The sequence below is a fragment of the Ziziphus jujuba genome, chromosome 11, assembly GCF_031755915.1.
Source record: "Ziziphus jujuba cultivar Dongzao chromosome 11, ASM3175591v1".
Classification (NCBI taxonomy): Eukaryota; Viridiplantae; Streptophyta; class Magnoliopsida; order Rosales; family Rhamnaceae; genus Ziziphus; species Ziziphus jujuba.
This window is the reverse complement of record NC_083389.1, coordinates 12,601,693-12,626,069: the sequence shown is the minus strand read 5'-3', so window position 1 is coordinate 12,626,069 and position 24,377 is coordinate 12,601,693. Positions and strand designations below refer to the sequence as shown.

General features: G+C 33.0%; 2 protein-coding genes and 1 non-coding gene across 5 annotated transcripts; all 3 read left to right on the top strand.

Annotated features, from left to right (window-relative positions):
• Positions 1 to 1,282: 1,282 nt before the first annotated feature.
• LOC112489027 (U6atac minor spliceosomal RNA) lies at positions 1,283 to 1,407 on the top strand. The gene has a single exon (XR_003053353.3). It is a non-coding gene; the product is annotated as a U6atac minor spliceosomal RNA (small nuclear RNA).
• Positions 1,408 to 7,354: 5,947 nt separating this feature from the next.
• Positions 7,355 to 10,281, top strand: LOC107432467 (protein CUP-SHAPED COTYLEDON 2). The gene is made up of 3 exons (XM_025066466.3): positions 7,355 to 8,244; positions 8,369 to 8,652; positions 9,257 to 10,281. Exons 1-3 carry the CDS (start codon positions 8,067 to 8,069, stop codon positions 9,914 to 9,916), a joined length of 1,122 nt encoding a protein of 373 aa, XP_024922234.3. The 5' UTR covers positions 7,355 to 8,066; the 3' UTR covers positions 9,917 to 10,281.
• A 2,801-nt stretch (positions 10,282 to 13,082) lies between these two features.
• Positions 13,083 to 22,639, top strand: LOC107432576 (uncharacterized). Of its 3 annotated transcripts, none has more exons than XM_016043751.4 (17): positions 13,083 to 13,240; positions 13,386 to 13,449; positions 14,289 to 14,397; positions 15,218 to 15,280; positions 16,154 to 16,257; positions 16,927 to 16,993; positions 17,091 to 17,162; positions 17,263 to 17,424; positions 18,164 to 18,237; positions 18,332 to 18,423; positions 19,080 to 19,187; positions 19,751 to 19,848; positions 20,235 to 20,372; positions 20,708 to 20,755; positions 21,208 to 21,322; positions 21,921 to 22,021; positions 22,301 to 22,639. In XM_016043751.4, the coding sequence occupies exons 1-17, from the start codon at positions 13,171 to 13,173 to the stop codon at positions 22,385 to 22,387; spliced, it is 1,572 nt and encodes a 523-aa protein (XP_015899237.3). In that variant the 5' UTR covers positions 13,083 to 13,170; the 3' UTR covers positions 22,388 to 22,639. The 3 variants fall into 3 exon arrangements, with proteins under 3 accessions (XP_015899237.3, XP_015899236.3, XP_048321143.2); XM_016043750.4 differs by having other exon boundaries at positions 18,329 to 18,423; XM_048465186.2 differs by having other exon boundaries at positions 18,329 to 18,423; positions 21,208 to 21,342.
• The last annotated feature ends 1,738 nt before the right edge of the window (positions 22,640 to 24,377 follow it).

Genomic DNA, 24,377 nt, shown 5'->3' with positions numbered 1-24,377 from the left:
TCGATATTTATATTTCAAATTAACTAATTAATTTCGGTTTGATGAATTTTAGTTGTCTTTCTACCAATTGAATTATACCTTCTAAATTAAATCTTGTATTATTATTATTTTTTTAATAAATATAACAAAGTACTTGTCCCCTTCGGTTTTTCGGGAAAGTTAATTTTAAATTGCAGCTAAGGACGGTGTCATGTAATTATATATAATATTAAACTTTTTTTTTTTAATCTAATTCCAAATCAATGTATGGTTCCCTTCTTATCCTTATCAAGCAGTGCACACGTGGCATGGTAATGTTCATGTCACCTAAATTCTTCTATTTATTATTAATAATTATTTTATATTATCTTATTATTATTATTATTATTATTATTTCATATCTTGAAAGCTGTACTCCAAATTATTTTTAATTCTTCATAGACAATATATTTGGAAGGCCATTATAACCACATTATATGGTTTATCAAAAGTGTGATTGCAAACTCTGCGTACATAGAATAATAATGACGAGGGTAAGTTCTTTATCAAAACAGATGGTAGAATAATAATGACGAGGGTAAGTTCTTTATCAAAACAGATGGATTATTAAAATTTGGTACTATTTGTTGATAGAATCGCATCAATTCAATTTAAGATGGCAATTGTAATAGATAGCATTTGAGCTTCTTTCTTTTTTCTTTCAAATAGAAAACAATCGAGATTCTGTTCCCAAAATTGATCAATTCAAATTTCTACATCTCAAAATTAAAATATATATATATATATATAATAATAATAATAATAAACCTAAACACGTAAAGTTTTTCTTTTCTCTAAAATGGCATCGATGATGTTTTTCTGAAGTCCCACCAAGCAAATCGACAAAAAGGTGCTTAACTGACTGGACTTCATGGCATTGACCAAAAGCAAAAGAATTGATTGATTTGATTTGATTTTCCATTATATCTTTACTTGCTTTCCATGGATCACATTCAATTGGTTGATATATAATTTTCATGAACTTTCATACTTTTTAGAGTATCGGGAAAAAAAACAAAAAAAATCCTCGTTTGGATAACGTTTTGCTTAAACCTTTGAAAATCCTAGCAATAATGTCCCTCCCAGAGTTCCAGATTACAAAAATAAGTTGGTAATGAATCAAAGGAGAAGTGAATCAACATTGGGGAAAAGGCTACGCAAGTATGCTAATAACAAATAATAACTTGCTCACTATAAATTATCCCACATTGAAGAAATGGATTTTTCTTAAGCTCGTTATAAAAAGAATTACATGCCTAAGCTTGTGTTCACAGGAGGGAGAAACGGCTGCCATCCTGACAGGGATGGGAATAGCTAGCGGGCTTTCCTGTTAACCATATACGGTTGAGGCTGCCCGCCTCCTTGGTGGATCTATAACCCAAGTTTTTGGCCCACCATATTCCTTTTTTCAATATAAATATTATTATTATTTTGACATCAATGTTGAAAATTAGGCGGGGAAAAAAAAAAAAATATATGTCCTTGGCAAGTGGCAATATAGAACTAAAGGCAAGAGTAGGGCATTTTTCTCATTTCTTAAGTGATGTGATATGAGATTTTCTCAACTTTCCATATATTCCACATCTCTCGTATACGTATAAAAAGTCAAAACAAAACAATAATTTGTTTTAGAATATATTATAAGTTGCACAATCTATAGTTTTTTTGCTTTGTTAAATATTAAAAATGGGTAGAATTAAGGAACAATAAGCAAAGAACCCTTCATCTAACCGAATCGGTTGGTCATAGAAGATAAAAACAACACCTCTTGCTAAACCACGTGGACAAATATTTTGTTATGATTGGTGATCACAACTCCGAATGGAATCGGCTGCCCGTATAATCATCATTAATTGATTGCGTTTATTTATTTTTATTTTATATTTTTAAAACTAAAAATCGATAAGTTAAGAACATCTTCAACAATATATTTTTTTTAAATTTTAATTTCTCTATTATAAAGAGCTGCAATTATTTTTTATAACTTTAACAAGATTTTTAAAGCGAAATTTTAAAATATATGGTAAGATTTGATTCTCTAAATATAAAAAACCAAACTCTTTTTCTTTTTTTTTTTCTTTTTTTGGGGTAAAAACCAAGCTCATTTTTTATATAAGGTCTTTAATATATTTATTTATTACATTTATAATTTTCAATATATAATCAATAATTTTCTTCCATTTCATATTTCTTAATATATATATATATATATATATAAAATATTTTGTTGTACTTAGGTATTATAATATAAAAAAATAATTATTTATTCAGATATAAAAAATAAGAAATAATGATAAAAAAATAGTATTGGAATTGAAAAAAATTTCATTCTTTATATTGATAGATTATTTTTAAATACTCAATATATATATAATGTTTTGTTGTACTTAGGTATTATAATATAAAAAATAATTCTTTATTCAGAAATAAAAAATAAGGAATAATGATAAAAAAAATAATATTGGAATTGAAAAAAAAATTCATTCTTTATATTGATAGATTATTTTTAAATACTCTCTATTTTAAAAGTTAGAATTTTTAAAATAAAAATTACAAAGATGCTCTATAATCATCATGGATTTTGAGTGACAAAATGCATTTTTCAAACTTTTTGGGAACCAAGTTTTATCAATTTATGTTATCAAAAAAAAAAAAAAAAAAAAAAAAAGCTAGATCAATCTGCGATATTAAAGAACCGAATCAAACAGAAAAATAACCACCAAAACACTACACAAAGCAAGGGAGGCACATCAACTTCCTCAAGTTTTCCCGGAATCTTTTTATTTTATTTTATTTTTTTCCTCTGATGAATCCCATCATGTTATCAACACTAGAAAGACATCATATACAGATTATTAACATCAGAAAATCTTGGTATTATTACTAGCTTATTCCATGCAACACCATGAAGAGGATAATGTATTTAATCGTCCAAGACGGATTAAAAAGTTAATCTCAGCAATAAAACACGTGGATCAAGGAGTACTTGTGTGTTATGGAGCCCACGGGAGATGTAGACGTGTCAAGATCAGGGACGTACTAATTATGTGGTGGCATTATTGGACTGTCTTCACAGGAACACGATTATTGTAATCAGGGCTAAGATACGGAGCGTTGGGTTGGGGGGGTGAGGTGGTGCGTACTGCGCACCATATTATAGGGGAGGTGGACCCCACACAGAGCCAAAAAATAAAAAATAAATAAAAATTAAGGGACTGACTCGCACTACAAAGCGCCGTAGGTGGAGGGCGGCGGAGTGATTTCACGTTGTCGTCACGCGCGATCCGCAGGGCGATCGGTCTCGATCCACACGCTTTTCTTTTTTTTTTCCATTTCATAAAAATCCACACGCTTTGAGTTCCTCTGTTTTTTTTTTTTTAAAAAAAACTTTAATTACAGAAAAAGGGCAATATGGTAAAATAACTTGAAGCTCAGAAATGGGAGAGGTGATTTTTGGGTTTTGTTTGTTTCTTAAAAAGTCAACTCTTCTTGTTCCGAAAGCAGAAGCAAAAGTCTAGTTAAATCCCAACTGCATCGTTCGATTCCAGTGGATTTGATCAACATGGTCATTCGATCGATTAAAAAAACTTGATCCCTTTATTATTATTATTTTAAATGCCCCCCCCAAAAAACCAAAAAAAAATAAAAATATTTACTATCATACTTCTAAATACCATATTCTACACGTTATACTATTGAGATTATATGACATTTGAACTAAAATTGTTGCCGTAAGGCATTAGCCTTTTGAAGCAGGGCATTCGTAAACCTATATAACAGTTTTACAAATAATTTTTGAACAACTCTTTCTTTATTGATATGCATGTGATTTATAAAGTCGCCAACTAACTTAAAAAATGAAAACTACCACATATATGAATAAGTAGTTATGTCCATGACCAATTAAAACATTATAAATCGATAGACAAAAATTAAATGTGTCGTTTTGATATAGTGTTTTATGAAACAACCACCCAATATATGTTTGTGGGAAAAGTTTAAATTCGTTGGTTTTATATATATATATATATAATAATGTTTGAATCGGCCTTAACAATAATCCAATATCAAAACAATAATATATATATATATATATATACATCCCATCATTTACTAATAATCTTGACAAATTTCGATCATATGTATGGAATAATGTACTACGTGCCAACCAATATGTTATCGGAAGGAAAAGATTATTCCTGGAATCGATGTCACAACTCGACATATATCCTATGTGAATTTTTGAATTATATAATTTAAGAATATATATATATTATATGTATATATTTATATAAAAAAATTTACAATATATAAAATAATTTCCATCATATGCATGGAATAATGTACTACATGCCAACCTAAATATTATGGGAAGGAAAAGATTATTCCAAGAATCGATATCACAACTCGACATGTATCCTATGTGAACTTTTGAATTACATAATTTAAGAATATATATTATAAGTGTATATATATATATATATATAATATGATTTTTGTAATGATACAAACAGCAAGAATAAAGGGCATGTGTAGCAGGCACCTTATTTCGATCAAAACGACAAGCAAGGGTTTTCAGAATTTTTTTAAGTTGCTGATCAAACGTGAAAACGATGTGATAAAAAAGAAAAATGGGCATATTGATAGTGGATACGAGACCCGACCCGGCCGGTTAAGAAACCATATATACAGAGAGAGAGAGAGAGCAGACAAGCAGTGAAAACCAAGTAGAAAAGATTAATAAAAAATAAAAATAAAAAGTTAGAAAGATGGCCAAAATAGGAGAAGATTGTGGGGGGATTTTTTGGCTTTTCCAGGTAACTACTGTTAGGAATGGCCTTGACAACATTAAAAAAAAAAATTGAAAACATTGGCCAAATAAGCAAATCAAAGAGGTGCTTTTGTGGTGTACGTGCGTCTCGTATGAGCGAGAGAGATATATATAGAGAGAGAGAGAGAGAGAGAGAGAGAGAGAGAGAGACCTTAGCATGCAGATTGAAGAGGATGATGATTTGATGTAAAGCCTGTTTGGTGGGGCCACAGTCTCAAAATCCGAGCATGATGTGTCAAAATCTTATTGCATCAATCTCTCCATCTTCTTTCCCTTTGATAGTGATGGATGGATGGATGTGATTTCTGAATAGATACATGCATGCTTAATTAATCATTTCCTCTGTTGAAAATATTTTCAAACCCCTCCAAACAAACACCTACCCCATAAACAGACACTTATATATGAAAAAACAAACACAAAATCAACCCCAAAAAAACAAAAAAAATAAAAAAAATGGAAAGTCTGAAAATACCCATTGGATGGTTCATTTTGTTTGACCCTTTGGGTGTTCAAAAATCAACAAGTTTCAACTCCAACATTGTCCATGTATAAAAGTTTTATTTGTCTTTCTTTGTCATTTGCTTAGTTCTAGTCTCATTTTTTTTTAATTTTTTTATTTTTGTGGTTGTACTTTTTTCAGTTCTAGCTAGTCGCTTAAAACATTTATTTTATTCGCTTTAATTGTTGAGGGTAATTAGAATTTAATGATTTTGAGTATAAGTTAAATCAAATAATTCAGCCTCAACGACCATATAGTCAGCCTTTTTTTATGCTTCTTTTTGTTACTTTATTCCAAAACTTTCCGGTAGAATATGTACAATTTCAGAAAGCTTTGTTTTGCTACACTGGGAAGCACTCAGCGTAAATATGGTATAAAAAGTTTTTTTGAGTTCTACGGGACATCTGGGAAGACTGGGAATTCACGTACTACATAATCCTTTTACTTACTGGAAGGGTATGAGATTCTCAATATTACAAAGTTAATTAGAATAATAATATTTGTGATATAGAATCTTCTCAGCAATAAAATATGCATATACATTTATGTTTGTGTGATAGAATCTGCTTTGGTCCGTACAAATCGAAATTTTTTGTGTTATTTTTCAGCCGTGAGGATTGAAAAATAAATTGCCATGGTATTTTTTGTAGTTAAAAAATGTATATATAAAATACTTTCTTAGTTTTCTGTATGATTTTGTATGTGTATTTCATCATCATTTTTTGAATCTATAAAATAAAAAGTATTTGGGCATTCTTTGAGAGCTTACAGTATAGAATTAAACATATCAGAATTATACAAAGCTTTCAGCACAAAAAATTCTGAGTTTAAGAAATGGCATGGTTTTCTGGTTTTTTGTTTTATTATTTTATAGCAAGATAGAATGTAAAAGTTTACTGTTTCTTCAGTGCCCTTTGTTGTTTGAACCCTAGTCTGAAGTGCTTTCATTCTTTGTATCGGAGCTGAATAATGATTAGAATGCGACAAACAGTTTGGCTTATTTGTTTTTGGTCTCTATTTGTCCTTTGAAAAAAAAAAAACAAAAAAGAAAAGAAAATTTACAAGACAAAATCATTCATACATATTTACCTGATTGACTAATTGTACGAGACAGCCCCAAATATTATAATACTAAATCTTGATTAGATATCCAAACTCATATATATTACATCGATTGAAAAGGGCTTTTTAAAATGTCACATTATAACTCAGTTTTTGTATGCTTTTTTTTTTTTTTAACTATTATAATTTGTGGAGCCATTAAATAATGTTGAGTATATAACTCCAAAACAAGAATTTTGGCATGATATGAAAATAAGGTGATGTTTGAAATATATGAATAAAACAAATAAAAAAATAATGAAGACAATTTAAAAAAAAAAAAGAAAGAAAAGAAACCCTTTTGTCTAATGGATCAAAATCTGCATGGGACTTTCCCAAAAAATTATGTTAAAAGCAGCAAAAATTGTGACACTCCAAACAGTGATAAAAAGGTAAAACCAAAATTATCTGTTGCAGAAAAGCCAGCAAACCTCTCTTTTTACATGGCTTTTAAAGACACCCAAATGAGAACAAATGAACTGAGCCCCAAAAAGAGAGATTATGATCATCAGTGAATCCCAGAAAACCGAAAAAATTTAAAAATTTTTAAAAAGAGAGTCTTTACAAAAAGTGAGAATTTTTTTTTTTTTTGCAGAGACACAAGTATATCAGCAGAAAATTAAAAAAAAGAAAAAAGAAAAAATGAAAGTTTTAGATAGAAAAAAGAGGGTAGTATATTTTATTACTTTACCATGGCTCTGTCTATTTGATTATTTAATATTTGTACTGTGCTGACAGATGAGATATGAAACAGCTTTATCGAATGGTGAAAATCTTTTTTTTTTTGTTTTGATTTTTATTTTAAAAAAAAAAATACATTTCTCTTTCTCTCACAAAAGGACCTCTCTCATAAAACTACTTTCTGTTCCCTCCCTTTCATTTTCTTCACTGACAGAGGAATACCTGCACACTTTCTCACGCACGCACGCATACTCAAAGCAGAACGCCAGAGCCCACTCCTTAAGACACATACATCATCTTCTCTCTCTCCCTCTCTCTCTCTCTCTCTCTCTCTGTGGCTATGGATATGATAAGGGCCTTAGCAGAGAGAAAGAAAGAAAGAGAGAGAGAGAGATAGAGAGAGCAGAAGACGACAGAGTCACAGAGCAGAGAAAAACAGAGATTTTTCCAGCCATATCATACCTTATTATATCGGCCTTTCTTCTCTGCCACTCAGATTCATCAAATCCCCATGAACAAAAAAAAAATCCATATAACACACATTTCCTTTTCTCTCAAAAACCCAAAAATCCCAAAACCCCCAGGCCAAACCCCTTACCAAACTAGTTACGAAAACGAAGTTCTATTTACCTCGCTTTATTTAACATACATCCTTTCAAAAATCTTGTCCAAGAGAATTGTTAATGAACCTCCGTCTAATATTTATACTTTTGGTTTCTCTAGGCGTTGTGCAATGTGGATCGTCATGGATATTCTGAAGCCCTAGAAATTGAAAAGAGTATTCAACTGGGTTTTCTCATTCTTGGGTTGCAGAAGTGTCCTATAGTTTAATTTCTCTCCTGATTCACTTTTTGCTTTTCTTTTCTTATTTTACTAGGGCATATAGTTCTTTGTAGCTTTTGTTTGTTTGTTTTCTTTCCAAGCTGCAAAAGCATGAACTTCAATCACTTTGACAATGGTGATGCTCATTTACCTCCTGGCTTTCGTTTCCACCCTACTGATGAGGAACTCATAACCTATTACCTACTGAAGAAGGTGCTCGACAGCAGTTTCACTGGTAGAGCTATTGCTGAAGTGGACCTCAACAAATGCGAGCCATGGGAGCTCCCTGGTAATTAGCTAAATTTAATTAAGTTAAACCTTGTTTTTTGAATTGACCATCCTTCTCACTCTCACTAGAGGTTTTTGAAATTAGTTTGATAAATTTTGTGACGTTCTGAGAAAATGTTTTGCAGAGAAGGCAAAGATGGGAGAAAAAGAGTGGTACTTCTTTAGCCTTCGTGACCGGAAATATCCGACGGGTCTTCGAACTAACAGAGCCACTGAAGCTGGGTATTGGAAAGCTACTGGGAAAGACAGGGAGATTTACAGCTCCAAGACTTGCTCGCTTGTGGGAATGAAGAAGACCCTGGTGTTTTACAGAGGTAGAGCTCCTAAAGGAGAGAAGAGCAATTGGGTTATGCATGAATACCGTCTTGAAGGCAAATTTGCTTACCATTATCTCTCTCGGAGCTCCAAGGTTCTTTCTCTTTTTCACACACTCTCTCTCTCCATCCTTTTTTGTTTCCTTATTAATTTCCTTTGCAAAGTCTCTATCTTGGTTCTCGATTAAATAAATAACTTTATGTTATACCATAAGCTAACAGCATGTTAAACTCTAGTACACAATATTACTGAGTATAGGTTAGTTGCTTTGGCGATTAACGAGGATATTGGTACACTATAGATCACCCTCTTAATCCTACACAAAGGTAAAGCCTGACAAGGAACTCTTAAATTAGGAATTGCTTTAACTTTTTTTTTTTTTTTTTTTGGTTTTGTTCTTTTCGAGAGCAGAAACCCATTAGTTAGCGCTTTGCTCATGCTTCTATTTTGATGGGGAAAACAGGTTATTGCCAGTTGCTTTTATTCCAAGTAACATAATTCTTCCAATTTCCATATGTTTGTAACTATTAGAATCGATCCCAAATGCCGATTTCTCCATCAATAATAATGTGCAACGTTATGAGCAACGACATTTTATAATATAATGCATGCAAAGTCACTGTTTGTTTGTTTTATGAGCGTCTATGTTTTTGTTTTTGCGTTGCATTAAAATGTTTGTCTTTTTTAACTTCGAACAGGACGAGTGGGTGATATCCCGTGTGTTCCAGAAAAGCGGCTCGGGTAACGGCTCTACAACGAACAATGGCGGCGGCGGCGGTGGCGGATCGAAAAAGACAAGGTTGATGAGCTCTTCCGGTTCCGTTAGTTTATTTCCAGAACCGAGTTCACCATCTTCGCTCTCGCTCCCGCCACTACTGGATTCCTCCCCATACCAAACCAATTCCACCACCACCACAAACAACAACAACAACAACAACAACAACAATGCCTCGGCTACTCTCACCGACCGTGATAACTGCTCGTACGACAGTCCCAAACCGAATGAGCACGTGTCCTGTTTCTCCACCATTGCCACCAACGGCAATTTCAACTTGAACTTCGACATTCCTCCTCCTCCTCCTCAGCCTCAGCCGCCGATGTTCGATCCCTCGTCCTCCTTGTCGTCTCGGTTCTCCCGAAACGTGAATGGAGTATCGGCTTTCCCGAGCCTGAGGTCTCTGCAAGAGAATCTTTACCTGCCTTTTTTTCCTTCTGATATCCACATTCCCGCCGGAATCGGAGGTGGGATTGAAATCGTCGACTGCGACTCCACCGTCAATTGGCCGCCGCCGCAGCCGCCGGAGGAATCGTCCAGGCATTTGGGATCTTCCGAGTTTGAATGCATGTGGTCTTACTGATTTTTCGGGTTTCCGTTTATGGGCTTGGGGACTTTTGAAAATGACGGATATGTTACTGTGGAGTATTAATTATTATTATCATTATTAGTAGCAGCAGTAGTGGTGGTAAGGTTGTTTTGGTATTATCCATGTTTTTTTTTTTTTTAAAAAAAAGATTGAAACTGGTATTATCTACGTTTCTTATGTATTGTTATTAGTTGAGGTTATCATCTGGCCTTAAATATTTTTACTCTGCTTGGAAAGTGACTGGACTACTATTTAGCTTTCAATATGTTATGTTGGGGGAAGTAATTGAGTACTGTTTTCTCAGTCCCCTCTTTTTGGTACTGTATTTGGTCTTGCTTAATATTAATCAGGCAGACGTTTAATTATAATTCAGCCTTTTTTTTTTTTTTTTGGTATGAAATTGGTGCATATATTGCTTTAAATAGAAAATGCACGGATGGTTCTGATCATCTCTCCATGCTAAATTAAAACAACATACGGCTAATCGATCGGGACCATTTTATATCTCTTTTCTTTTTGGATCATGTGAATAGCTTGGTCATTAATTTTGCTGCAAAAAATGTGATTTCGTCTGTTCTGCAGGTGTATTTGTTCAATGCGATAGAGTGGTTTTTAGTTACAATATGTTAACCAAAATAATTATCGTACATGAAATAAGTGGAGCTTTAAACGAAATTAATAATTTTGTTCAATTGTTATTATGTTATATCGGTTATAGTCCAGGCTCCGGAGGTCTAACCCGATTGTTCAAGTCGAAGAAAAGAACAATTTGTCCATGAGTTTTTCCCTGAACTTGGATTGTCAAATGTATTGTAACGTAGTAGCAAGGCTTTAGTACGTTGGTTGCCGTTGAGAAATTTTATGTTGTTTTACTTTTTGTACTTAAGTGAGATGAGATGTTATGCATATATATATATAAATATTATTTACCAAGCCCCAACCTTCCTGGTGGGTGAGTATCCATTTGGATTTGGTCATCTAGTTTTATTTCTGTTTTAATGCATTTTTTTCAATTATAGAGTGGAGATTCAAACTCAGATCAGTCTTAATAGAAAAAATGGACTTTATCACTGATCAAGGAACTACTTAATGCATTTGGATTGGTTATATATATATATATATATATATATATATATATTGGTAAATTCGGTTGGTTACATATGTTTGCCCAAATGTTAACTAATTGGTTGTTATTTGCATTATTTTGAGATGGTTAAAAATAATAAGTCACTAAGATAAAGATGCAATATTTAATAAGAGAAAAACCAATGTTGGACAGGTTTTCCCCCTGGTATTTTATTCTATAAAAGGCAAGGATAAGTAAGTGCCATGAAAAATGTTTCAATTGAAGTTGAAAAATCATGTTCTTGTTTCATTTATTGGTGGTATGATGTTTTTCCGAATAATGATCAGAAATCATTTAATAGGTAGTTGGAAATTGGTTACACATAGAGTGAGTCTGTTCCACAGTTTTTCTTTTGTTTTTTTTTTTTTTTTTTTCTTTGTGATGATCAGGCAATAAATACAGAGACTTTGAGAGAAGAAAAAACCTTATAGCTCTATGTTCCCTCCCTAGTTCCCTACTTGGGAAGGGACAAATTTAATGACCCTAGGAAGGTTTTCATCTTTTCTGTGTCAGCTTCACACACAGAGAGCAGGTAGGTCTGGGACCAACTAACCAGCAATATATATATATATATATATATATACCAATATGCAGTATGTACCTCCCTCTACAAGCTACCATATTAAATTTTCTCACTGTTTGGACGCTTCCATTATATATATATATATATATCCATCTTTGCACTTTTGCTTTCTCTTCACTTTTATATTTCAATTTTCAATTATTATTATATATATATATAAATGGTTAATTCCATATATACTCTACATTATTAAGCATGGGAAAGTTTACATCTACACTTTTATAGTTCTATTATAATTATACTTAATTTTCATTTTTTTTAAAATCATTATTATTTATTTATTATTTTTTTTTTTTGTTTATCATTTTTTTTTTTTACTATGTGGTTGCACAAGCTTTTGACATGTGCGATGGAAAAAGTTGGTTTTTCAGTCTTGGGACTATTGTAAGACATTTGATTTGTCAATTGTGTGTACAACGTTTTCATAGTTGACATTTCCTTTTCCTCACGAAGATGTCACATACTTGATTATTATTATTATTATTATTTTTAGGCATGCATCAATGGTAGGTCCATAATGATGGTGAGGAGGAATTGGGAGGTCAGCAAGTTTGCTACATTAAGGTTGAAAAACAGAAAGCATGATCTCTGTGTAAATGTATGGCAAAACGATGAAGTATTGGTATTGTTGTATTACACATTTGGGTATATGTTGTCCTGTATATATGCTTGTGGACCTCAATTTTATGCATGGAAATAGGCATAGCACGCGATGATGCACCCTATTGGTGCTAAGCTTTTGGACTTTCTTGTGCTTCAAGAAGTTGATTCCGTTTATGGTAATTTTACAAACAGGCGTGGAAAAATAATGTAATTTTAAAACAAGCCAAAAGACATACATCCAAACACCAAACGTTGCACCTTGGAATTTATTAAATGAGAAAGTCAGTTTGAACATACTTACATTATGTCTGCCTCTCTACCATGTTGTGTATAAGGCCTCTTATTCATTACCATCTCAAATAAGTATTTATTTTAAAACGAACAAAAATGTTATGAGCCATAGCTGATGATGGAATTATAAATAATGTAATTGTCTATGTAGTAGTGAACTCTGCACAAAAAAGACAAAAAATTTAAGATTCAACACCACTGTTAAATTTCACGTTTCAAATAACATAGCAACATCTAAAAAAAACAAAAAAAAAAAAAACCAAAAAAGGTAGGATTGAAATGAAATATTCAAAAACTTGTCAAATTTTATTGGATTAAATATAATTGGACTGGATTGTTTTTAATCCAATCCAATCTGGAACGAGCATTTCAAATCAGACCATATTGTCAAAAACAAAATTAAAATTAAAACTAGGCCATATATAGTCCAATTAAAGGTGGCCGGTCCAAGTGCATGATATGAAGCCCATCGAGTACCCACCGACACGAACTCAGGTTTAATTTTGGGTCGGTCTCGAGTTTATCCTCACAATTGCGACACGTGCCAATGCATAGCCACGTGCCATCTCCCTTCTTTCCTCTTCTTGCCTACTCCTTTCCTTCTCTCACAGCACAAACTACTGAAAGAGAACAGTGACGTGAACAATGGAGGAATTCTCAGTGGATGATCCGACTCAGTTGCTCCAAGCAGCTTCGGATTTCGCATACTATTCTGGTTAATACTTCTCACGCTTATCCAAAATTAATTCATACAAATATTTCCCTTTTCTTTTTTTAAAATATATATTTATATCATTCAAGCTCTTTTTCGATTACATTATTTTTTTTTCTTCGATTAAAAATTATGTCGTAAATTACAGGCTTTCAAAACGATGCTTCTACGAAGGAGTTTCTTGATCGATTCCCTCTTCCTGTCATTATCAAGTAATATTTCTTACTTCAATGTTCATTTGCCAATTTTTTAACATTAATTTTTTTTTTTTTCGTTTCTTCTTCAAATTTTTTTGTTCTTAATTTTTTTTTTCAAGTCAATTGTCCTATTAATGTACTTGAATAACTTGCTGTTACTTGGATTGTTCATAATGGTAATTTTTTTGTGTATGATCGTTTTCATGAATGCGTTTTTTTACTTCTGTTTTTGGCTTGCCCTAACTCTTGGAATGTACGGAATTATGCGCGGGTGATTTTTTTTTTTTTTTAATTTTTTTTTAACCGTTTATGAGTTTGCACTTTGCTGCGTGTTTGTGTTGGAAGTAGAAATTTCTTACACTCTCGTGGAACCACCATGAAAACCTGAGCACGTCATGTGAAGCATGTTGAACCTAAAATGTGCTGTTTCTATTTTCCTCATAAGAAATTTCATGTTAAGTTTAATATTTCAACATATATGAACGAAGAAAGGAGTTGTCATTAATTATGCAACGAATTTTTTTTCATTTTTTTTTGGGGTAAAATTTGTTAGACTCATCATGCGTGGAGCTATTTGTTTTGCAAGTAACATATGGACCAGTGGCTTAACATATTTTGAATGAAATTTTTTGTTGAGTTTTTAGTTGCGTCGTAATATTTTATGCCTGGCTAGGTTTATAGGAAAGTTGGAAGTATTATTTTTTGGTTGTGAAAGTGGAGGGCTAGAAATCTAAAAGTTATATCATTGTAATTCTTAACTATTGTAGCGAGAAATTCTCGGGCGATGTTTCAGAAATTTAAGTCATTCTTTTCTTAATAGAAGTTTGTCTTGATTTTATGTTTATCACTTGCAGTGCTTTACAAACCAAATCAGACATGCCAGGTCTGGAAAGTACCTTGGCTGTTTGTTTGGAAAGGTTGTTCAAGACTAAGTATGGTGCCTCTCTCATCCCACACTACATGGTATGTTTGCATTTTTTAATTTATTTTATTTTTTTTAAGTTAACTGGTTGCAGGTCTACTACATAAAAGTAATTACGTCGAGTTCGGAAATGACACTCAAACCTAGAGGTTGGGTGTGATTGAGTATTAAAAATTTGATGGATGGCCCAGACTCCAGACCTTGGCCTTTTTTCCAACTTAGATACTTCCTTTTTCCAATTCCTCTAATTGTAAGACTAAATGTTGAGTATCCAAACAACTTTGACAGCTTATTGCGAGCTAATGGAGGTGTTTCATTAAGGAAGAGGCACCAATACCCTGTTAAGTGTCACATCACTGTCAGTCTAAAAACATTAGGGGACTAGCAGTATAACTTAAGAATTAATAAATTAAAAGATGTAACTTATAGAATTTGACACTCATTATATAAAGCTCTTGGATGCTTGGGCATCAGTTTTTATTATTTATTTATTTATTATTATTATTTTTTTGCTTTAGATTTTTGGATTTGTTAAGAGTCTCTTCCTTTAGCTTCTTCTCTATGGTTGATGTGTTGTTAATCACAATCTAGACAAAATTATTTAAACCATTTGTCATATTTACATTATTACATGTTGATATTTATACTTAAGAGGTGGATTTAACATCTGCATAAAGTGAAATGGTTTATGCATGCGGGCTATTTTGTTGGTTAGATTGTAACATATCTCTGTAGAACAGATTTATGTAAACATGGATGTTATATTAAGTTAGATTGTTCAATGTCTCTTTGTTTTTAATTGAACACATATCTTTTTGTTACTTCAGGCTTTCATTTGATTTTCATTTGTTATTTTACCAGCCTTTCATACAAGTTGGTCTTAAGGCAGACTCTCCAATAGTCAGATGTCTAGCTTGTAAAACGGTATGTATATTTATTAATTTATGCATATGACTTTATGCCTGCTGGTGTTAGAATCAGCACTGTTGGATACTTCAGCCATGCAATCTTCTTTTACATTTTTGGGAATGCAAGTCCTCCCACACCCCCCAAGAGAAAAACTTTGTTGTTACCATTTTACCAAGCGACCTTTTAATTTCATATATGTATGGTTATACGTTCAGCAGTTCTGTTTAGAGAGTATGTCTTACTGATTAATCCGAGTTATACAACATTTATTAGGATTTAGGGTGGACTAGGAGATTGATAGAAATCATGGAAGCACGGAGGATCTAATCAAGCCACCTGGTGTTTGTAGTCTTCTCATCAATTTTCTTAGGTTGTGCAAAGACAAGCAGCAGTTTTTTCAAATGTAATCTTAATATAGTTTGTTTGTGTTAAATTTTTAAATAAGTTAATTGTTATGAATCTAAGCATTTGGAACCAAATCAATAAGAGAGTGGATGAGCAAAGTTGCTTTGTGTAATTTTTTTTCCTTCTTTGCCAATGTTGTTACTTTCTGTCCACCTTTGCTACATCACAAGGTCGATGGGTTTGCACCTCCTTTTTTTTTTTTTTTTTTCCTTTTTTCTAAAAATATTTTTTTTTCCCATTCTGAATTTCATGTTTCCCCATGTGAGATTGCTTAATTTGTTGTTGTTGTTTTTTTTTTTTTTTTTGCCCTTTTTTAAAAGTTTTTTACTTTGCTGTTTGCTTTGCCACAGGGTATACTTACTTGACATTTTTTCCTTGTAATTTTGAAATTTATTAAAGAATCTATGCTATTTTAAATACATAAATATAAGTTAATAACTGTTTACAAGTAGATTAACCTGACATCACATCAATTCTCTGCAGGTTACTTGTCTTCTGGAAAATTTCAATGGCAATAATGTTTCTGCTGCACAGCTCATAGTTGACTATGGTGTATATCCGCTGTTACTCGATTGCCTCGTAAATGGGTAAGGGCCCTCTTAATCAACTTGAAATTGATGGCTCTCTCTTTACAACACTCTTTCCATGAACGCTTGTAAAAGTGGTAAATGATTTCTTCTGGATTGATTATCCATGAGGATAACCTGGTGGTTTAGTCAAATTTCTTCCATGCTCCCTTATGACACTGAGTGTTGGGCCACATGGCTTTGACAAAGATGAAAATGTAGTTTTGTTGAGGAGTCAAAATTGTTGTTGGATCCAATCATTTTACCTAGATCATCAATATTGCGTTATGAACTTGTTTTGCTTAATATGGTCAATATCTATAATGAATCAGAGCAACCATAGGCAACTTTTAAGACATTGAGCTCATAAGTTAGGAGTCATGTATGGAATCACCATAAACATATGACTGACAGTTATTACGCCTGTCAATTTAAAAAGTTGAAATTCCAGGTTCTCTCAATTAGGGTGGACACCTAGGTAAACCTAGAAGCTCAACTTGGGGTTACTATTAGAGGGTATGGTTTTGGTTTTCTCCTTAAGGGATCCTTCTATTTCATCTGAATCTTATATGTTTTACTTATTTGTGTGATTACAATTGAAATATGCTTTAACTAATAGTTTCATTTACCTTTTCAAAGTTGTTGTATTGTGTTCAAATCGTATAAAGACACTTTTTTTTATGATTATAGCAATGAACAAGTGGCGACTGCATCTATGGATGCAATTAAGAGGTTAGCTGGTCTTCCACAGGGCATGGTAGGGGAATGGCATATACCAGTCTACTATGAATATTACCTTGAATCATGTGTTGAATGAGTAATTTTCCTAAATCTTGATTGTTTGTTGCATTCAGGGAATTATCGTTCCAACTAATACCAAGGATCCCACACATCTCAGGGAGTTAGCAACTCGATGTTCATCATTGGTATGGTGCTTTATACACAGACAAGAGTAATTGCCCTTGTCATCTTTGGGTTTATGCACAACTTAACCATTTATACCTTCTTTCCTCATATACTTCTTAGGGACGTGTTCGAATATTGGCTTTGATAGTTAAGCTATTCTCCGTCTCCAGCTCCGTGGCATCAGTGGTTCACAAGTCAAATCTGCTTGGATGTTTTGAGGAGGAAGTCAACAAGACAGATGATACCCTTGTAATGTTGAGTGTATTGGAGCTCTTGTACGAGGTTGGCCATTGCTTACATAAATTTTATATTTTCTCTCCATCTTTATATCCTTCTCTCCTCACATGCACCCTTTCTAGGATGCTGTGGCTGTAGTAATTTAATTAATAGCATATTGCTTTAAAACTTAGGACATGCCAGTTTTTTAACTGGTTGCCCCAATTAATTTTTTATAACTGCGAGAAACTGATGCACCAAAATGTTTGAACCTACACTATTTTCTTTTAGAGAAAACAACTAAAAAGAAATGCTGACTTTAACTAGGGTGCACTTATGTAGTTAGGTTCATAGATTAGGAGTTATGAATGGAAATGGAATCACATAACCATATGGCTGAGAGATAGAATGTGTGTGGACATGATAAGAGAAATAAAACATAAAAAAAGAAAAAAGAAAGACATTGTTCTGACACTGTATTTTTACTTGAACTACCTGTCAACTTGTCCTTTCCTTATGCAGAACTCCTAGTTATAAATTTGGAGAACTTTTTTGTGGACAGCTTTAACCTTTGATAATCATGATAATTGAGGTTTGAATAGGTGGAACTTATTAGCTTAGATATGTTACTACAAGAATAATATTGTCCTACACCTACCCTTTAGGTGATTGTTTTAACTTGAATGAGCCAATCTAAAGTGCTTGTAACTTTTCACTACTTTGTTCATATGTCTTGTATTTCTTCCTTGAATTAGTAGCTTATATATGTCTTGGTTTTTCTTCTTTACATGCTCAACCAATGAAGTTGTCAGAGATTCAACATGGTAGAGAGTTCTTGTCAGTAAGCACCCTTCTGCAACTACTTAGCTCTATAATCAGGTATGACTTTGAAGGAACACTTCTATTAGTTTGCTTTTTGACACCTACACTGACAGTATCTTTTATTTTATTTTATTTTTTAATTTTATAGCAGCACGTCAATGGAGTCAGTTTTGAGATCAAGAGCAATGATGATTAGTGGAAGGCTTTTGTACAAGGAGAATTACATGTTTGCTGATGAACGAAGTAGGGAATTCAATCAATAATAGTTACAATGCTTTGTAATAATAATTAAAAATAATTATGACTTATATTCTTATTGCTTGGATCCTAACATCTCTAGACATTAGAAAAAGGCATGATGGTAGTGTGAACAAATTTCTTTACTTTAAATCTTAGTTTAAAATGCATTGCGGCCACGGTTTTAGACTACTTATATTATCTGTTACATGTGCGTTGTGAACTTCTGGTGCTTGTATGTGTGTAATTGGGTACAAAAATCAAATTTATCAATCACTTGCCTTCTCAAAGCATTTTTCTAATCCAGTCCAGCAAGAAGGGAAACTGAATAGAAGCCAATGCCATTATTTGTCTGTTTATTTGTTATATTCTCACTTTTTGAGCCACCATGATGATCTGATGCAACTTGAATCACTTGGGCAGTTGTAACATTTTAGATTAATACTGTGTCCTGTAAAGCTTTGCTGCACTGCTGATTCTGCTTATGCATATTCTTCCCTTTGGAAAATGTGAGATCTTTCATGTTTTGGGAAACTGATGGGTCCAGATGACTAATTTTAAAGGCCTATTTTTGAGCAGCATCTTGAAAAAACTTTACTGCCATTCTTGTAGTGGGAAGACTTTGTGATTCCACAACTCTGTGTTTTTTTTCATTTGTGCAGGCATTAGAACTGTAATTTCAGCCATAGATGGATCGCTTGGTTCATCAGCAACTCAAGATACGGATGAATATGAATCTGCTCTTGAAGCACTAGGCCAGATAGGGTCTTGTAAGTATAACACTTGCATATTTGTTTCCTTATATCTAATTCATATGCCTTTTAATTACTGCTTACGTTGAATTTCTTTTTATTTTGACTATACTGACTGAATTGATGATATCAATTTCATTATGCTAGTGATGTGGGTTCCTAGAAAAAACTGGCAGCACCTTCTTGTTCCAAGTTGAGAAAGTGGTATTCATATTGCATGCTTAAATGACAAATTTTGATGGAATATTGGCTGATTTGTCTGTGTCAACACATACATTCACAGAAAATAAAAAATAAAAATAGGAGCACCAAGGTATTATGTTGAAGGCCCATTGTAACACCAACAAACCACTTTGTTAACTACAATATCTGTATAAAATATGGATTGCTGCTTTGAGCTGAAAATGATAAGGCTTGCATTTTATTTAGTAAAGAGCCTGACTCAAAATCAAGTAGCTTGTACGTTTCCAAAACTAGTAATGACACCTTAGAATCTTAGATTAAGACATTTCATCCTCTGGTGTATCCGATGTAATCTTGTTGAAAAGAGATTTATAGTTGCTGTTTCTGGACACCTTTAGCTATCCAAGGAGCAGAGTTGCTGCTTTCAAGTTCACCACCTGCTGTAAGACATGTTGTTGATACTGCCTTTAATCGGCAAGGACGCGGTAAACAGCTTGTGAGTTAATGAAAACTTTGCACAAAAAGATGTTGCACTTTTTTATATGATATGTGTTGCGATTACCTTGAATTTTATGGAATCATATTCAGGAAAAGAGAATTCTCATTGTATATTTTACTATTGATACTTGCTATATGTATGCTTCTTTTCCTCTACTTTATAGCGGGATTTCACCCATCAGAGTGTTGGATTATTCAAATTTCAAATGATATCTCAACGGTTTGGATTTGTTTGAGCACAAAAATGGAATATAAGCACTAAACTTGTTATGTTGCAATTTCTTTTGTAATTGCAAGTTGCAAATAATAAGCACAAAAAGGCTATTGTTTGTTGAATTTCACATCTGTTGCATATTACTTAATTGCCTTTATTGGGAAATATAGGCTGCTCTGCATGCACTTGGAAACATTTCTGGAGAAACTCGTTCTGAGAATAGCATGATACTGAACAGCAATTCAGAAGAGACTCTGCGACAATTAATTTATGAAACAGCATCCAAGACTTCCAAGTTGACACCATCAGTAAGCAACTTTTCAAAAATTTGTATTTTTTCTAATAAACAATGTTGCAGTTTCATGGTAAATGCGATGCGCCTTTGAATTTGTTTTCCTTTCATACATATTGTTGTTTTCATCCTTTTTCAAGAAAGTAAAAAATGTATAAAGTGAAGTATTGGTTGTAAGTGGTGGTCTTTAGATTTTAATCCTTTTGATTCTTTTTTCTTCCTAATTACTTTTGGTTCACCCTTAATGTGGTTTGAGATTCACATGCATTGTTCCATTTCTTTTCATTCTATACTTTCTCAAACTGTTCAAAACATCCAGGAGTTTTACTATTTTCCTGGTTCAACTGGCAGGGTCTTATTTTGTCGGTTCTTCAACAGGATTCAGAAACTCGTTTGGCGGTAAGAACTTTAAATGATTACCTTGTGGAAGTTTACTTGTTGGATGCATATATATATATATATATACACGAAATTTTGCCAGCAAATGTCGGCAACAATGTTTTCGAAGTGGTCTGTCAAGTTACTCAAGTTGTACCACAGTTTTATTCTTAGAGCTTTATTACTTCATTAATCTTGATGTGGTTACATTTTCTTTGTTTATTTGCTTTATTATTATTATTATTATTATTTTACAGTGTGGCTTCTAGATACTTATGTGAATGATCCCTCATTTTTCTCTAGTAAAATTAGTTAAACATTCAATATCTTTCTGTTCTTTGTTGTCGTCTCTCTTTCTGAACAACCTGCTTTCTTTTTGTTGAATGAAATTATAGATGAACTTCATAATTTAAATCTCAGCATAAAATAATCCATCAATCCTGATAATTTGGCTATAACACAAATATTTTCAGGGTTACAGAGTGATAACTGGACTGGTGGCTCGTCCATGGTTCCTGATGGAGGTTTGCGCAAAAAAAGATATCATAGATATGGTGACTGATGCAAATACTGAAACCACCAAAATTGGTCTATTCTCTTATCCCTATGTATATTTTTTTTTTGCTTTGAATCCCTATGTATATTTATGAGATTCATTTTGATGTGCTTTATAAACTTTTATCTGCATATTCAATAGTTGATATTTGTTGAAGGCATCCAGAAATTTAAAGTTGTTAAATGAAAGAGACTCCTGGATATAAGTGCCTTTGGTTGAAAGTTTTCCTTATATGATGCATGATCTAATTATTTTGTGACTTAGTGATGAACTAACCTCGTTACTTGTGACTGCTGCAGCACCTTTAGATTGTACTTTGTAATATAAAAGACTGCCGTTTTTGCAGTTTGGTTTCCATTCTCCACATTATCTCCTCCTATGTTTGTAATACTTGTTCCAAAAAATTTGAAAAGCATGTCATTAAACTTACTTCTTTTCTTTTTTTTATTTTTTTTATGAAACATTAAACTTCGTCTTCTTTCTCCATTCATATTGTATCATAAATTTATATACGTGAGAAATATTGAGAAGAATGTATTTGAAAATCAGTTTTGTATTTTGAATTACAGTCTTATTCTACTGCGTTCATTTTCCAAATTTTTAGTTTTGAGTTACGGTAGAAATTTTCAGGTATGGAGGCAAGATATAATTGTTGCAAGGCAATCCAGAAGGCTCTTATGTCGTCAAGCAAAGTTGCCAGCGACCCTTCTCTTGCTGGGATAGTTGCAAAGGTAAATCCTATTGAGCATATCATAAAACATTTTTTAATGGAGAGCAAAGGGGTCCCAACTATATTGCAGGTCATGCAACTAGACTACAGGGCTTAAAACGTTTCCATGAAATCCTTCAATTATTTCATATGCATTTACTATGACTCAAGTTGCATTTACATTTACAGCTTCATCCTTGATTATACATTCCAAAACATCTTTAAGTTTTGTATTGCCGCCTAATTTCGTTAGCTCTGTTCTACGTTTGACGCTTGGATTTCTTGCTTCTTCTCTGTGCAGGTGTATGATGCTGTTAGAATGGGTCCATATCTTGCTAGAAAGCAGCTTGAAGCTCGACCTGCTGTGATGACAGCTGACAGATTCTAGCATTATAACAGGAAATGTGTCAATTTTCTTTCAAGCATAATCGTTTTCGTAAATTTCTGAGAAAGTTGGTAGGACTTAATTGTGCGTTTGGAAGAAGCTAACAGTTAAATACTGAGCCTTGTAAATGGAATGGTGAATTTTGATATATACACAAAAATGTGTAAAACTTTGGTTTCCTTTTCTCCAATTTGGAATTTACAGTTCAAGTAGTAAAGAGACGTTTTTCTGCTTTACGGGCAAGAGGCAGTTGTAGACGTTGATTCATTACTTCTAACAACCCAAATGTGAGATTTTAATATCACTCAATTCCTATGTATTGTTGTGGAAGATGGATAATTTTTAGAAGCAACTAATTCATATATATGTATATATATATATATATATAATATTTTAAAAAAATAAATTTGGAAGCCTTTATTTTTATTTTTACTTTTATTTCCAATTTTCAATATTAGAAGCATTACCGAGGTCATTTACAAACCATCCATAGGGTCGAGATCTATTGGAAATAGATTATTGTTCAAATGAAGCAACGGAAATAACATCATCACTGTAAAAGTTGTGTTTGGATAGAAGGAAAATAAAAGAAAATGTCGAAGGAAAGGAGAGAAAGTGAAAACACTATTAATACAGGTGGTATAACTAACAACTGCTGACCTGTACTAACAACTTGACAATTTGCCAAAACAAACAACTGTTTTATTAACCAACATTGCCACGTCACTAACTCTAACTAATATACTTCAACATTCCCCCTCAAACTCGTATTTTGTTAAACCAGATGAAACAAAATGGGAGTTTGAAAAATAGTAAATCAGCAGAAGTTGCAGCACATAAGAAGTGAACCACGTTGCAGAAAAACTCCCTTTTTGCTGAGTGTTAAGTAAGTCAGAGAATGAATTGAAACTCCAAAATACTCGAATTAAGTAGTCTGAACAACTCCAAGCTTATTCTTTAGATAGAGAAACCTGGAAGTTCCTAAACTCTTTGTAAACACATCAGCAACCTGATCTCGAGTAGGCACATATCGAATTTGGAGAGATTTTTCCAAGACTTTATCCCTGACAAAATGCATATGTATCTCAATATGTTTGGTCCTTTGATGTAGAACTGGATTTTCTGCTAAAGCTGCTGCACTAAGACTGTCAGTCCAAACTATAGGAATTGGTAACTGAAGTTCCAGCTCCTTGATCAAGTTTTGTAACCAACATAGTTCTGAGGTGATGTGAGCCAGGGCTCTATACTCTGCCTCAGTGCTTGAACGAGCTACAACTTGCTGCTTCTTGGACCTCCATGAAATAAGATTTGAACCTAGAAAAATTCCATAACCACTTGTTGATCTTCTGTCTGTTCGATCACTTGCCCAATCTGAGTCTGAAAATCCATGAACAACAAGTTTTATTGTTGACTTGATGAACAAGCCATGTGTTGCAGTGCCTTTTAAGTATCTTAACAATCGTTTACAAGCATCCCAATGTAAAGATGTTGGAGCTTGCACAAATTGACTGAGTTTATTCACTGTAAAACTAATATCAGGTCTGGTCAATGTAAGATATTGAAGAGCACCAATGGTACTTCGATACAACTCAGGATTTGACAAAATATCTCCCTCTTCTAGAGATAAAGGCTTATTAGAAACCATAGGTGATGGTGAGGGCCTAGCTCCATCCATTTTAGTCTTTTTAAGCAAATCAAGTATATATTTTGTCTGGGTTAACAGCATACCCTTACTGTTTCTTGTAGCTTCAATACCAAGAAAGTAACTCAAGTGTCCCAAGTCTTTAAGAGAAAATTGAGAATTCAAATCTGAGATAAGTTGCTTAATTGCTACTCCATTAGAACCAGTGACAATAATGTCATCTACATATACCAAAACTAAAGTATATGCAATTTTGGTCTTCAAAACAAACAAAGAGGAGTCAGAAACTGTATTAACAAAACCCTTGCTTAGGAGAGCACCCTTCAATTTTTCAAACCAAGCACGTGGTGC

Coding starts and splice junctions, on each gene's coding strand:
- LOC107432467 (XM_025066466.3), top strand. CDS start 8,067: ATGAACTTCAATCACTTTGACAATGGTGATGCTCATTTACCTCCTGGC. Junction 8,245..8,368: donor CGAGCCATGGGAGCTCCCTG/GTAATTAGCTAA, acceptor AATGTTTTGCAG/AGAAGGCAAAGATGGGAGAA. Junction 8,653..9,256: donor ATCTCTCTCGGAGCTCCAAG/GTTCTTTCTCTT, acceptor AACTTCGAACAG/GACGAGTGGGTGATATCCCG.
- LOC107432576 (XM_016043750.4), top strand. CDS start 13,171: ATGGAGGAATTCTCAGTGGATGATCCGACTCAGTTGCTCCAAGCAGCT. Junction 18,238..18,328: donor CTACTTAGCTCTATAATCAG/GTATGACTTTGA, acceptor TTAATTTTATAG/CAGCACGTCAATGGAGTCAG. Junction 18,424..19,079: donor CATGTTTGCTGATGAACGAA/GTAGGGAATTCA, acceptor TCATTTGTGCAG/GCATTAGAACTGTAATTTCA.